The sequence below is a fragment of the Gobio gobio genome, assembly GCF_949357685.1.
Source record: "Gobio gobio genome assembly, chromosome: 16".
Taxonomy (NCBI): Eukaryota; Metazoa; Chordata; class Actinopteri; order Cypriniformes; family Gobionidae; genus Gobio; species Gobio gobio.
In genome coordinates, this window is record NC_137109.1 from 10,295,837 (window position 1) to 10,309,127 (window position 13,291).

At 39.2% G+C, this 13,291-nt stretch overlaps 1 protein-coding gene across 18 annotated transcripts in view; it reads right to left on the reverse strand.

Annotated features, from left to right (window-relative positions):
- Positions 1 to 812: 812 nt before the first annotated feature.
- Positions 813 to 13,291, reverse strand: part of LOC307140223 (protocadherin gamma-A11-like) — a gene marked incomplete at its 5' end in the record, with an annotated part of 277,967 nt that continues 265,488 nt past the window's right edge. For 12 of the 18 annotated variants that reach the window (XM_079839543.1, XM_079839541.1, XM_079839540.1 and 9 more), the window contains 3 exons: positions 813 to 2,926; positions 5,673 to 5,770; positions 12,976 to 13,034. In XM_079839543.1, the coding sequence (XP_079695669.1) occupies positions 2,661 to 2,926; positions 5,673 to 5,770; positions 12,976 to 13,034 (423 nt within the window). In that variant the 3' untranslated portion in view covers positions 813 to 2,660. Of the gene's footprint in view, positions 2,927 to 5,672; positions 5,816 to 8,995; positions 9,050 to 12,975; positions 13,035 to 13,291 lie in introns of all 18 variants that reach the window. The other 6 variants (XM_079839552.1, XM_079839554.1, XM_079839549.1 and 3 more) reach the window with 2 other exon arrangements.

Genomic DNA, 13,291 nt, shown 5'->3' on the forward strand with positions numbered 1-13,291 from the left:
TTTAAGAACACTTTACAGTGAGATTTCACTTGGTAACAATGTATTAACTAACATGAAGTAACTAACAGGAGAAGCGTATGGACAGTGAAAGAGTGTGAGCCGTACGTGTTTGTGTGAATAGTCAGTTCTGTTGTGATAGGGCTACGATGTGCTAGTAGGTGGATTTATGTAGAATGGATTTTGTAATGTATAGTAGTGTGGTAAAAGGTAAAGAATGTAGTACATGTTTTTTGAAGTAGAATCGTGGCTGTTATAAAGAACAGGCGTGTTGTGCTGCAGTCTAAATGCACTCTAAAAAATGCTGGGTTAAAAATAACCCAAGTTGGGTTGAAAATGAACTAACCCAGCAATTGAGTTGTTTTAACCCAGCGTTTGGGTTAAATGTTTGCTTAAAACAACCAAATTGCTGGGTTAAAACAACCTAATAGCTGGGTTAGTCCATTTTCAACCCAACTTGGGTTATTTTTAACCCAGCATTTGTTAGAGTGTGAGGTTGCCAGATTTGTTGGTATGCGATGAGCCGTTTTAGATCAAATGAGGCTAGAAGGGAATGGAAATCTGTACACATACCCACAAATCTGGTAACCAACTTGATCAACACGCGCACCTGCATTACAGATCACATTTAATCTACAACTTACTACTTGTGCACCACCAGTCCCTCTACGTTACTTCCACACAAAACCTGCACTCACTTGTCGAAATTTGAACACAGATTCATAACTGATGAAACCTTGTTGTAAAGTGTTACTGGAAATACACATGAATTTGACACCCCCCCCCATTAATTCACAACAAAACAATGAAACAAATAATTTCAGAACTTTTTATTTTAAATGTCAGTGTTCAGGAAAAGAAGAACAACAAAATAAAAACAGAAATATAAATATTAGCATATAAAATGAAAGTAGCACACAGGAGCCGGGAATCAAAGCAAGAGCCGGGAATCGTCTTATCAGCAATGTTACAGCAGGATTACAGCATCAGCAGACACACACGCGCGCGCACACACACACACACACACACACACACACAGATAATACATCTATTCAGATTCTTCATATAGACATTAAGAAGCATTCTCACATGTAAGCACAACAGAGATCACGAAATTAATACACGGAGGCGTCAAGGTCTTTTCATCCTCCATTTTGTGTCTTTTCGTGGAAAGGTGTGACAGGAAAAGAGGAAAAATGAACACAAAAATATATGCATAACATCACAACTTCTAAACTAAGAGTGTGTCTATTTGTTTTCATAAGTAAAAGTTAAACTCTTTATTTACAGGTGCGTTAGTTGGCTTTCATAGTACTAAAGAACTACATCGGTAACAGAGTGTCAAGTGTTTTTTTTTTTTTTCCTTTCCTTTTACTCCATTTTAATATTTTTGATACATTTTTTTTCTTCAAAAATAAAATGACATTCCAGTAGTAAGCCATTCCTCTCAAGCTGATTATCTGAAAAGGGGTGTGTGTGTGTGTCTTTAAGGGCTGATTTCTATTTACAAAGAAACATCGTGCCAACGAGAAAGTGAACCGTAATCAGCATTTGGACGGATTAAGTGTCTTCTAGACCACCAGCTTTCCAAAGGTTCTACTCTGACTCTTTATTGGATTTAACATGTGCTTGTTGTACATTCAGTGAGCACAAGTTGCCTTCTAAAACAGCATCTTAACCCGAATTGAAATCCTTTCATATTGAAATCTATTGTTCACTGAGGAAATTGTTCACGTTGCATCAGGAAACTGTTGGCGGACGTCCGCCACTCACATTGCCTGGAGGTTTTGTCGTCATCAAAACAGCAGATACTCATAGCGAGTACCATTACTAACTCGTCTAATTACGACCAGCACTGAAAGAGCGTCAACACATCAGGATATCCTGGAAATACTGAATACTAAGGACGATATGCCACTGCGGGTGCTCATGGACTTAGGTTACTGGTTTCACAACGCTCTCATAATGGCTCGGACGTCACTAATGCTCCAAAAACATTCAGTTAACGTTTAAAAAAAACAACAACCACCAAACTCTGGCTCAGTGATACACAGGGGAATCCATATTTGAAAGAAAATACACTAAAACGCTTGCAGACGGTGTTTGTAGACGTCAGGTGACAGGGCGATTATCTACGGCGCAAAAAAAAAAAACAGCATGCAGCTCTAATCACCTGATCTACGCAAACACATCTCCTAAAATAAAAGTCCATAGTGGTATTTTAGTAAACAATAAGCAATAAGAATCATCCTACTGGGCACGTCAGGAAATGCAGCAATGGACACTGTGTCTTTAAACAAGAACATGATTGTTTATAATAATACATTTCCTCTTTCTGTCCAGATGGTTTAACATGATCACGGTACTGTGGTAAATACATTATTGGCTAGATATAAGCAGGAATATAGTGTAGCATAAAGTTGGCAAACGTGAGCATGAAAATATGAAAAAAACATCTGAAAGTTCAAAGGGATCAAATGATTTTACAGTACTTGAGCAGGAAAAGAATGCATGTGTGATATCTGAGAAGTGGGTTTACGTTTACGCATTTATTTTTCTAAATAGTTACGGATTTCCAGCAAACCTCGGAACAGCACAGGATGGAGTCGTCCAGCTATGTCAACCTCCCTAAACTCCCTACGTATCTAGCATGCCTCAGGCCTCTACTTCTTCTCCTTCTTGGTGGATTTCTTCTTGCTGGCGGGCGTCTGGGCGGCCTTGGGCGGCTCGGGTTGGGCTACGGCAACGGCCTGTGGTGGTGGCAGGGCCTGCTGGGGTTGCTGTTGGTTGGAGGTCAGGGTGGCAGTGCTGCCGGGGATGTAGACGTTCTGCCGGTAATCGGGGACGTGCTGCAGGGTGAACTGAGGGCTGTAGCGGGTAGTCAGACCCATGGTGCCCGGAGCCAGAGTGTTGGTCGCCTCGCTGACCTCTGTGGAGAAAGAGTTTTCTGTTAGGTGATTTTCAGAGGATTGCGATATTGGTTCAATGACAATGATGACATCAACTCAGCTCAACTGTAAATCAACTCTACAGAAGATATTCAGCTCAAGAGAGTTCAGTGTTGACACAATTCAGTTCAATAACAGTGTTGATGTTGCAGAGTTCATCAATTATGAAATGAATTCTGTAGAGATGAATCAAAGACAACACCCAGCAAGCAATTTTGCATTTAAAGACAATGTCTAATAGCCATCCAAACACAGCCCTGACCTCTAGGCTAAAACAAGGCAGAATTTGGGCTGTCAGTGAAAAATAAATAGACGTCTAGCCATAGCCCAAGAAAACACTAGTCATCTACAACATGAAACCAAACACCTTGTAATCACTGTTGACTTACATAATGGAATATCATACATCGCACAAGTTATTTTGGCAAAAATGACATGCAACCAAATTCAAGGTTATTTTGGCTAGAAGTGGGTTATTCATAGCCGGGTTTATAGTAAACCGAGACGGTGAAATTATGTCTATTGCTTGCTGGGTAGTGTCATCATTCAGTTTAAGCTTTGCTCTCATCCAATCATGTCAGTGCAGTCACTTAGCATAAATAACATGAGAAAACACCAGAAACTGAAATAAACCAGAAACTCTTTTTAAACACAACAAAGCTTATTCTACAAGACTATTTAGCCTAGAAAACAAACAGTGACAATTGCAAACAAACGGAGTGTTAATGGAAACCTGCTGATTGGCTGATCACAGAACTCTGGACAGAACAGTGGAAACATTGACACTCTCTGACGGGAACCAAATAACTCAATAATGGCCGTCTCAGAGCCTTTACAGAACAAATATCAAATGATTCCACCTGATTCTGTCTCATGTGTCTGTGTGAATGACTTTAGAATCTGGACAAAATCTGTTCTAATCTGCTTTTGCATATGCTGGTGTCCATTACAGTTCAAAAGTTTGACGTCAGTAGTATGTTTTTTTACTTTTATTCAGCAAGGACACATTCAATTGATCAAAAGCGACAGTCAAAATGTACAATGTTTGCATTTCAATTATACGCTATGACTTTCTATTTATCAAAAATTCTTAAAAATGTATCTCCGTTTCCACAAAAATATGAGAATGATTTCTGAAGGATCATGTGACACTGAACACTGGAGTAATGATGCTGAAAATTCAGCTTTGATCACAGGAATAAATTACATTTCTTATTTACAATAGAAAACTATTATTTTAAATTGTAATAATATCTCACAATATTTTGCTGCCTTGGCTAAGTACACTAAGTACACACATTAAAAGCTGTAGTCTGCAACTTTTTGCACTCTAGCGGTTAATAAACAGTACTGCATGCGTCTTGTGGAAGAACATTGCAGCCGGAACTACTTCTCTCTGTTTACGTCTATGGCGACTGTGCTCCTCCACAGCGGTTCTGATCTGAAATGGTCCCAATATAAACACTTATTATAAGTCTACCATAATGATTCAGGTTAAGACAAAAACACGGTTTGGTAAAAGGATTCATGTTGTACATTCTCATTATATAATATTTGTAAATCTTGAACACACACAAAAAAATTTACGGACAGCAGCTTTAAATGAAAACTACCAATTTGCCTGTAAAACACACGCATTGCGACGCAAGTGTTTTTTCGCTAGTTTCAGCCTGAAGCAGTTATCAATTTAACGTCCAGTGCCATGTTGTTTAAATGGCAAATGCACTTGTGCCCATCTGTTCACTCATGGGCGTGCTGGTCTGAAAACCAGGTGTGTTCTGGCACATTGTTGGCACGTTGCTATTTTGAGGCAACTTAAAGGGATAGTTCACCCCAAAACGAAAATGTGATGTTTTTATGACAGCGCCGGTATTTTGACCTTATTCGCAGGAAGTTATGGCGGTCTGGAGAGCTGATGACATTTTCGTTTTTGGGTGAACTATCCCTTTAAAACGACTGTGCTATTAACCAACAATTTTTTCCAGTATTTTTTTATATTTAAAGGGCTCGTACACTCTGCTTATTACACACACACACACACACACAGGGACACGCAGCAGCACACAAACATTTTTAAATATTACAAATAAAAGGATTCCTCTCTGGAGAAGCGTTCAGTCATGTAAATGGTGAATCTGCCATGGTGTGAGCGCAACTGGCTTTTAAAGGGAATGGGAGATGAGACTCTGATTGGTGTATTGCACGTTACGCCCAAAAGACACCTATGGCTCATTAAGAGACAACCCTTTTAGACCAGTTTTTCCATCGTTAAACTAGCAAAAGTGGATTCGGACACGCCCTAAGTGCACCTGTGGCATGCGCTTCAGACCATGCGCTCATAGCGTTAAAATAGGCCGCTGGTCTGTAAAGTTAGTTATTAGCTTTATGTAACAGCAGCTGTCATCTACATGATGAGGAAATACCACAGCAACTAAGTAAATGTGTGATGAGTCACTTTCCTTTATCTCCATTCAGTCGCAGCAGCAGTGAAAATAAAGGGAAACATGAGAGGGCGACGTCATGCTGCTGCGTTACCAGCTTTGATGTGGTTTATATAGATACGGGCCACTGAATTGTCTGTGTGTGTGCATGTGAATTGATCACCCATCAGACAAATCTATGCAAAACTTGATCTGATTATAATGTAAATACTCTCAGAACCTATGTCTCTCATATGCACAATGTTCTTGCAATCATTCAAAAATAGAGCAAAAGAGAGATTCTCACCGTTAGCGGCGGCCATCAGCGCCTGGAGCTGCTCGGCCTCGGTGGGGGGGTTAGGCCAGGGTCCTGTTCCCATGGCAACCTCAGGAGTGGCAGCAGCCCTGCAGAGAGGAACAGGAAGTAGAGTCAGCAAAACAGAGGCCGTTCTGTAATGCTGCTATCAGCAACAGCTGCAGCGTGTGTGTGTGTGAGGCGCTTTTTGCCCTCATTTTAACACACACACACTCAATCCTCCATGTTACTTATAACCATGTTGGAAAATGAAAACGAGCGGAGAACGAGAGGTAACAGCTGCTGAAAACTACAGCGCACGCACACAAAACCACTGATCATTTCCATGTGCGGCGACTTGATCTTCAAAGGCTTGTTCAATTTGCATCCACGGTGAACAAAAGCCCTGATCGCACTAAAAATCACCTCATTACACACAAACTTTCTTTACTGTCGGTAACCAGGAAAAGCAACAAATACACTTCCAATTTACCACCATTAATTCCCCACTAACACACGCTTTAGAAGATTAAAGCTCCACAAACAATACATGATGTGTTGATTAAACATTACAATGATGCCTTTAAAATCATTTCCTTAATTAGTAGCGACTGCATGAACAAAAGACAAATCGCTTCTCCTCATAAAAAAGTCAGGATGTTCTCTTTTCTCTGCGTGTGAGAGGAATAATGGAGATTCCTCATCCTGTTCCCAAACATCAGGAAATACACGACTTCTCAAAAGAGTGGGCTCAGGATTTTTTAATGTTTGTGAAAGAAGTCTCTTTTGCTCACCAAGGCTCAATTTGTTTGATCACAAATACAGTAAAAACAGTAACTTTGTGAAATATTATTACAATATTACAGTTTTCTATGTGAATATATAGTAAAGTGTAATGTATTCCTGTGATCAAAGCTGAATTTATCCCTATATTGCATTATTATACATTATATTTAACATTATATATAGTTTAATGTAGTACTGACACTAAACCTCTTTAAACTCAACCTTTTGGGTGAACTATACACAATACAGATTGTCACTATCCACAATACATATTGGTGCAGTTTTGTATTGCGATATATTGTTACACCCAATATATGCTGAAAAAATCAAACGGGACAAAACCGTCTCACACTCACAGCACCTCACGGTCTGTACAGACATGATACAAATCTTTATTCACTAACAAAGCATCTTCAGCACAAAGAGAGGATGAGATGCTAATGCTAAAGGCCATCTGTCTCTGAAAGGGTTTAAAAGGAAGTCGGGGTCTCACTTCCTGTCTTAAACGAGCCCGGCAGCTGTAAAACACCACAGACACCAGACAGCTAACCACAACGGCACAGCACAACATCTGCACACAAGACACGACCACAGGACGGGCGGGAACAGAGGACGAAGACAGACTGGAAAAACTGGGAGAGAGAGAGAAAGAAAGACAAACAGAAAAGAAAGACAAACAGAAAAGAAAGAAAAAAAGACAGACAGAAAAGAAAGAAAGAAATAGATAGACAGACAGACAGACAGACAGACAGACAGACAGACAGACAGACAGACAGACAGACAGACAGACAGACAGACAGACAGACAGACAGACAGACAGACAGACAGACAGACAGACAGACAGACAGACAGACAGACAGATAGATAGATAGATAGATAGATAGATAGATAGATAGATAGATAGATAGATAGATAGATAGATAGATAGATAGATAGATAGATAGATAGATAGATAGATAGATAGATAGATAGATAGATAGAAAAGGGACAGATGGAAAGAAGGAAAAAAAGAAGGAACAATCGAAAAAATGCTAGGTTAAAAATAACCCAAGTTGGGTTGAAAATGGACTAACCCAGCAATTGGGCTGTTTTAAGCAAACATTTAACCCAAACGCTGGTTTAAAACAACCCAATTGCTGGGTTAGTCCATTTTCAACCCAACTTGGGTTATTTTTAACCTAGCATTTTTTCGATTGTTCCTTCTTTTTTAACCCAGCATTTTTTAGAGTGAAGGATGGTCAGAAGAAAGGAAGGATAGGGTGAGGGAAGGAAGGAAGGAAGGAAGTAAAGAAGGAAGGAAGGATGGAAGGAAAGAAGGAAGGATGGACAGAAGAAAGGAAGGATGGAAAGAAGAAAGGAACGGAGGAAGGAAAGAAGGAAGGATGGACAGAAGAAGGGAAGGATGACAGCAGAAAGGAAGGATGGACAGAATAAAGGAACGGAAGGAAGGATGGACAGAAGAAATGAAGGATGGAAGGAAAGAAGGAAGGAAGGATGGACAGGAGAAAGGAAGGATGGACAGAAGAAAGGAAGGATAGGGGAATGAAGAAAGGGAGGAAGGAAAGAAGGAAGGAAGGACGGATGGAAAGGAGGAAGGATGAACAGACAAGAAAGAAAGAAAGAAAGAAAGAAAGAAAGAAAGAAAGAAAGAAAGAAAGAAAGAAAGAAAGAAAGAAAGAAAGAAAGAAAGAAAGAAAGAAAGAAAGAAAGAAAGAAAGAACATAAAACATTCAAGAACAACAAAAAAATTTAAGTATGTGAAGGAAAAAAATGACAGAAAGAATGGGTGGAAGAATGAAAAGCAGAAAGAGGTTTGAGAAGGGAAGACTGTTTTTGCCAAGCATCAAAAGGGATAAACTCCCAGTGCCAAGATGAGGGAAAAACAGGGTGATGATGTTTCAGAGTCAACAACCCTAATGAGAACCAGAGCTGATCTGAAGTCAGTTCATACGACGCATCAGTGCCAAGCGTCTGAGATCAAACCTGCAACATTCAGACCACCAGATCAGATCTTTAACCACTACACCATCATACACACACACAGAGAGCAGTGTAAACCGAGCCAACTCGCATTTCCTGGAGCAACACTTCAGTCCGACAGTTCCAGTTCACCAGCGTGAAGATAAGACGCCTCACTTCTCCATAATCAGCGTCTCATCACACTTCCTGTGGTCAGCATTATCACATCCTGTGTGCTTGGATAATCACTTCCTGTGGACCAGATTGTGCGGGTTGTCAAAAACCAAGAAGTGTGGTCCAAGATGTCATTGTTTGCAGCTGCTCATTCCTAAAACCCCTTACAAATGTTGACACAAAGGACATTACATCACCATTCCCTTCACAGTTCCAAAACCATGGGATGCACCGCAACAAAACTAAACATACACTAATGTACAAGGCACAACGCTACACACTGCTTTCTATTCTATGAGCACAATGGCCCCTGAGGGCCCCAGCGTCACTACTGGACACTAATGCAGCACCTCAGCTCAGATGATCCTGGGAGAAACCTACAGGAACGAGCAGGGACACTAGCTACGCTTCAATACCTCAGCCTGCTCGGCGGCGTCCATCTTACATGTGTGGGCTGGAGCTTGAAGGAACTGAAAAAAAGATCGAAATGAACTATGATGCTGTGGCGGGAAATGAGGTATAGGACAACCGAGCTGAAAGGGATAGTTCACCCAAAAAAATATGAAAACGATCCCATAATTGACTCGCCCTCAAGCAATCCTAGGTGTATATGACTTTCCTCTTTCAGCCAAACATAATCAGAGTTATATTAAAACGAAAATCCTGGCTCTTCCCAGCTTCATGACAGTAATCCATATATCATAAACAGATCCGGCCCAGAAAAGTAATCCATACATCATAAATGTAATCCATACAGCTCCAGTGGGTTAATAAATGCCTTCTGAAGCGAAGTGATGAGTTTTGTATGATAAAATATTAATATTTAAAACTTAACTATAATCACTGACTTCCGGCAAAAACCCCTTCGTAAAAAACAAGGCATTTATTAACTCACTGGAGGCGTATGGATTACTTTTATGATGGATGGATGGATGCGCTTTTTGGAGCTTCAAAAACCTGTGCACTATTCAATGCCATTACAAATCTGGGAAGAGCCAGGATATTATTTAATATAACTCGGATTATGACTACCTAGGATGGCTTGAGGGTGAGTAAATTATGAGATAATTACAATTTTTGGGGTGAATTATTACTTGAAGGACGGACAACCCTTATGTTGTTACTTTAGTCACTGAGATACTATTATAGTTTTTATTAATATTTTGAATAATATAATCAGTGTTTTTTGCTATTCTATTCTAAGGCGACAGGAACAGCAAGAGGTTAAGGAGAAAAAATACTATTTTCGTTATTGCAGTACTTTTTCTTTATTTAACTTAAAAGACTTGAAAAACCTTACTTAACCTTAAAACTTTACTTTAAAAACCCTTGTACACATCCGTAGTGTATTCTATAATATAATATTTATATATAAATTTACACTGACTGCACAGAGCTGTACAGCAGCATTTAAGTATGAAATTGAATGAATAAATGTAAAAATAAAACTACATAGACTTCACTATAAAATAAACATTGATTCTTATTAAAGCTACTGTATTAAAGTTTTTCAGTCAAGAGCAGTGAGTGGTTTTCTCTTTGTCTTTTGTTGTTTTATTAACATTAAAGGAATAGTTCACTCAAAAATGAAAATTCAGTCATCGATTACTCACGCTCAAGTTGTTTTGCACCTGAAAAAAGTTCTTTCTTCTGTTGGACATAAAATATATTTTGAAGAATGTTGAAAACCAAACAGTTTCTGGTCCCCATTGTAGGAAATAATAATATGGATGTCAATGGCTACCATTAACTGTCTGTGTTCAACAGAAGAAATGAATACAGGTTTAGAACCACATTAGAGTGAGTAAATAATGACATCATTTTAGAGGTGAACTGTACCTTTAAGACCAGCCCGCATCTGATATACAGACACACACAATTTTACTTTCACTTTAGACATAACCGACTGTGTTTATGTTAACCTTGTGTGTATTTGACTGTATTAGCGCAGTAAGACTACTTAGTCCTGAAATGTTTAACCAGCAAGGCTTTAAAACAGATGCAAATAATGAACTTTTGTGATTGTGAATAACTATAGTGTTCCCTGAGTATAACTCTACCACTAACCTGTGATATGAAAGTATGTCGCGTTGTTCAGTATATTGGGACGGAGGCAAATTAAGTAATGTGTAGAAAATAATTAGTTAAATGCAAACCTAATAGTTTCTATTCATTTTTATTTCAGTTACTCTCACCCTCAAGCCATCCTAGGTGTATATGACTTCCCAGACAGCAACATAGTTTCGGCCCAGATCCAGGCCACATCTGGTACATATGGATTCCACGCGTACCAGATGTGGGCCGGATATGGGCGACACTATGTTGCTGTCTGGGTTTCTTCTTTCAGCCGAACATAGTCAGAGTTCTTTTAAAAAATATATATATATATACTGGCTTTTCCCAGCTTCGTAAATGCATTGAATAGAGCTCCAAAAAGCTCATCCATCCATCATGACCCAGACAGCAACATGGTGTCGGCACAGATCCGGCCCACATCTGGCACGTGTGGATTCCACGCGTACCAGATGTGGGCCGGATCTGAGCCGACACATACATCATAAAAGTAATCCATACATCATAAAAGTAATCTATCCATCGTAAATGTAATCCGTACATCATAAAAGTAATCTATACAGCTTCAGTGGGTTAATAAATGCCTTTTGAAGCGAAGCGATGGGTTTAAGAAAAATATTCATATTTATAACTAACTTTAATCACTGGCTTCTGGCAAAAACCCATTGCAAAAACCAAGGCATTTATTAACTCACTGGAGGCGTACGGATTACTTTTATGATGGATGGATGCGCTTTTTGGAGCTTCAAAAACTCGGGCACTATTCAATGCCATTATAAAGCAGGGAATAGCCAGGATATTATTTAATATAACTCTGATTATGTTCGGTTGAAATAAGAAAGTCATATACACTTGGGATGGCTTGAGTGTAGTAAATTATGAGATCATTTTCATATTTTGGGTGACTTATTGCTTGAAGGATGGACAACCATTATGTTGTTACTTTAGTATCACTGAGATGCAATTATAGTTTTTATTAATATTTTGAATAATATATTTTGAACAAAGTTAAAGGTGTAATAATGTGTTTTTGTCAATTTGATTGCTTAGGCAACTACACTGTAAACATTTTTCTACTGAAGTGTGTTTTACTGGAACAAGTTTAAATATCAATTCCATGTTACTTTAAATTTATTAGCCACTTAAACTTGTTTACCTAGTTTTTCCATGTAAATCCTACACACATTTTTTGTCAGTTCCATTTAGTAACATTTACTTTATTTCAAGTGACTACGGTAGCTTTAGCTTTAGTTAACTATAATAACCCTGCTAACAACACACAGGTCTTTGGGCCCGCTGCTATATATGCAGCACTGCCAATTTAAACTAAACAAAAAGATTTAATTTCTTCCAAATGGCTTCTTTCAAACTAGGTCCTGTCAGGCTGGAATGTGTTGTGTAACGTCTGTTATGGAAACCGATGCGCCGTGAACACTGGCACACGAGAGAATCGGGACCCTATTGGCTGCCTGTGACTGGCCCCTCCCCCAAGAGAGCACCTGATTGGATGAGTCGCTGTCAATCACACTGAAATAGTCAAAGCGTCAAAGCCCTTTGGCGTCTTAATGGTACCAATCAGTTTCAGCACAATGCATTGACTATAACAGGCATTAGCATGGCAATAAACCTCACTGTCCCCCTCTTTTACTCTTTCTGGCCTCTCTCTCTCTCTCTCTCTCTCTCTCTCTCTCTGTCTCTTGGCAGATTGAGGCATTGGGGGTGGAGGGGTAAGTGCTTGAATAACAGCAGCCATTTTGTTAAGAGGAGAACAACATTAAGATTCAGCACACAGCTACTTTCTTTCTCTTTTTGTTTCTCTCATTCTCTTTGGATATGTTTGGAATGGCAAAGTAATTGCCTTAATTATAGAATATGCAGTATGTACAATGTGCCTGCATTGCAATACTAGCTTGAACACTCAGAAATATTGTGATTTATGAGTGGGGAACGAGTGGGAACTCTGAATTCTAGATGTTGCAAGTATATGTACAATCTATAGTTTGCTTCACACATAAGACATTTGTAGTTTGTAGTTTGGGTTTATTGTTCACAGCTATTTCTGTTGTTCATACTACTTCAATGTTATGTTTCTGACTCGTAATAACGACAGCCTATGTCTCTTATACAAAAGCAAATATGCATGCAAATCTATTTCTGTATGTCTTCTCTTGATCTATATATTCATATATATGCAGCTCAAAGAGTGCTAACCATTTATTCAATGCAAATGTTTTTGGAATAGGGTGACTTTGTGCATTTACATAATGCAAAACTTAGTGAAAATGTGTGTGCGTTTATGTGTGTGCGTGTGTGTGTTACTCACCCGCTGGGCCCGGGCCTCTGGTTCTGTGTGAAACGCCAGTCAGCGCTGGGTGGTTTTTGCTGTAATGAGACAAAAGGAAAACCATGAGTAATGACATATAAAAAGAAAAGTAAAGACTCACCATTCATTTGTGAGTGTATTTGTGTGACCTTGCTGTTGCCATGGGGACAGAAGAATGATGTAAGTGTGTATCCTGTTCCTGTATGTGGTGATGGCCGTCAGTGTGACCTTGAGGACACAGCATGTGACCGAACCACAAGAACGAGAGACTTGTTCACTTCGTCACACTGTGACTTATAGAGGATTCATTCGAAAC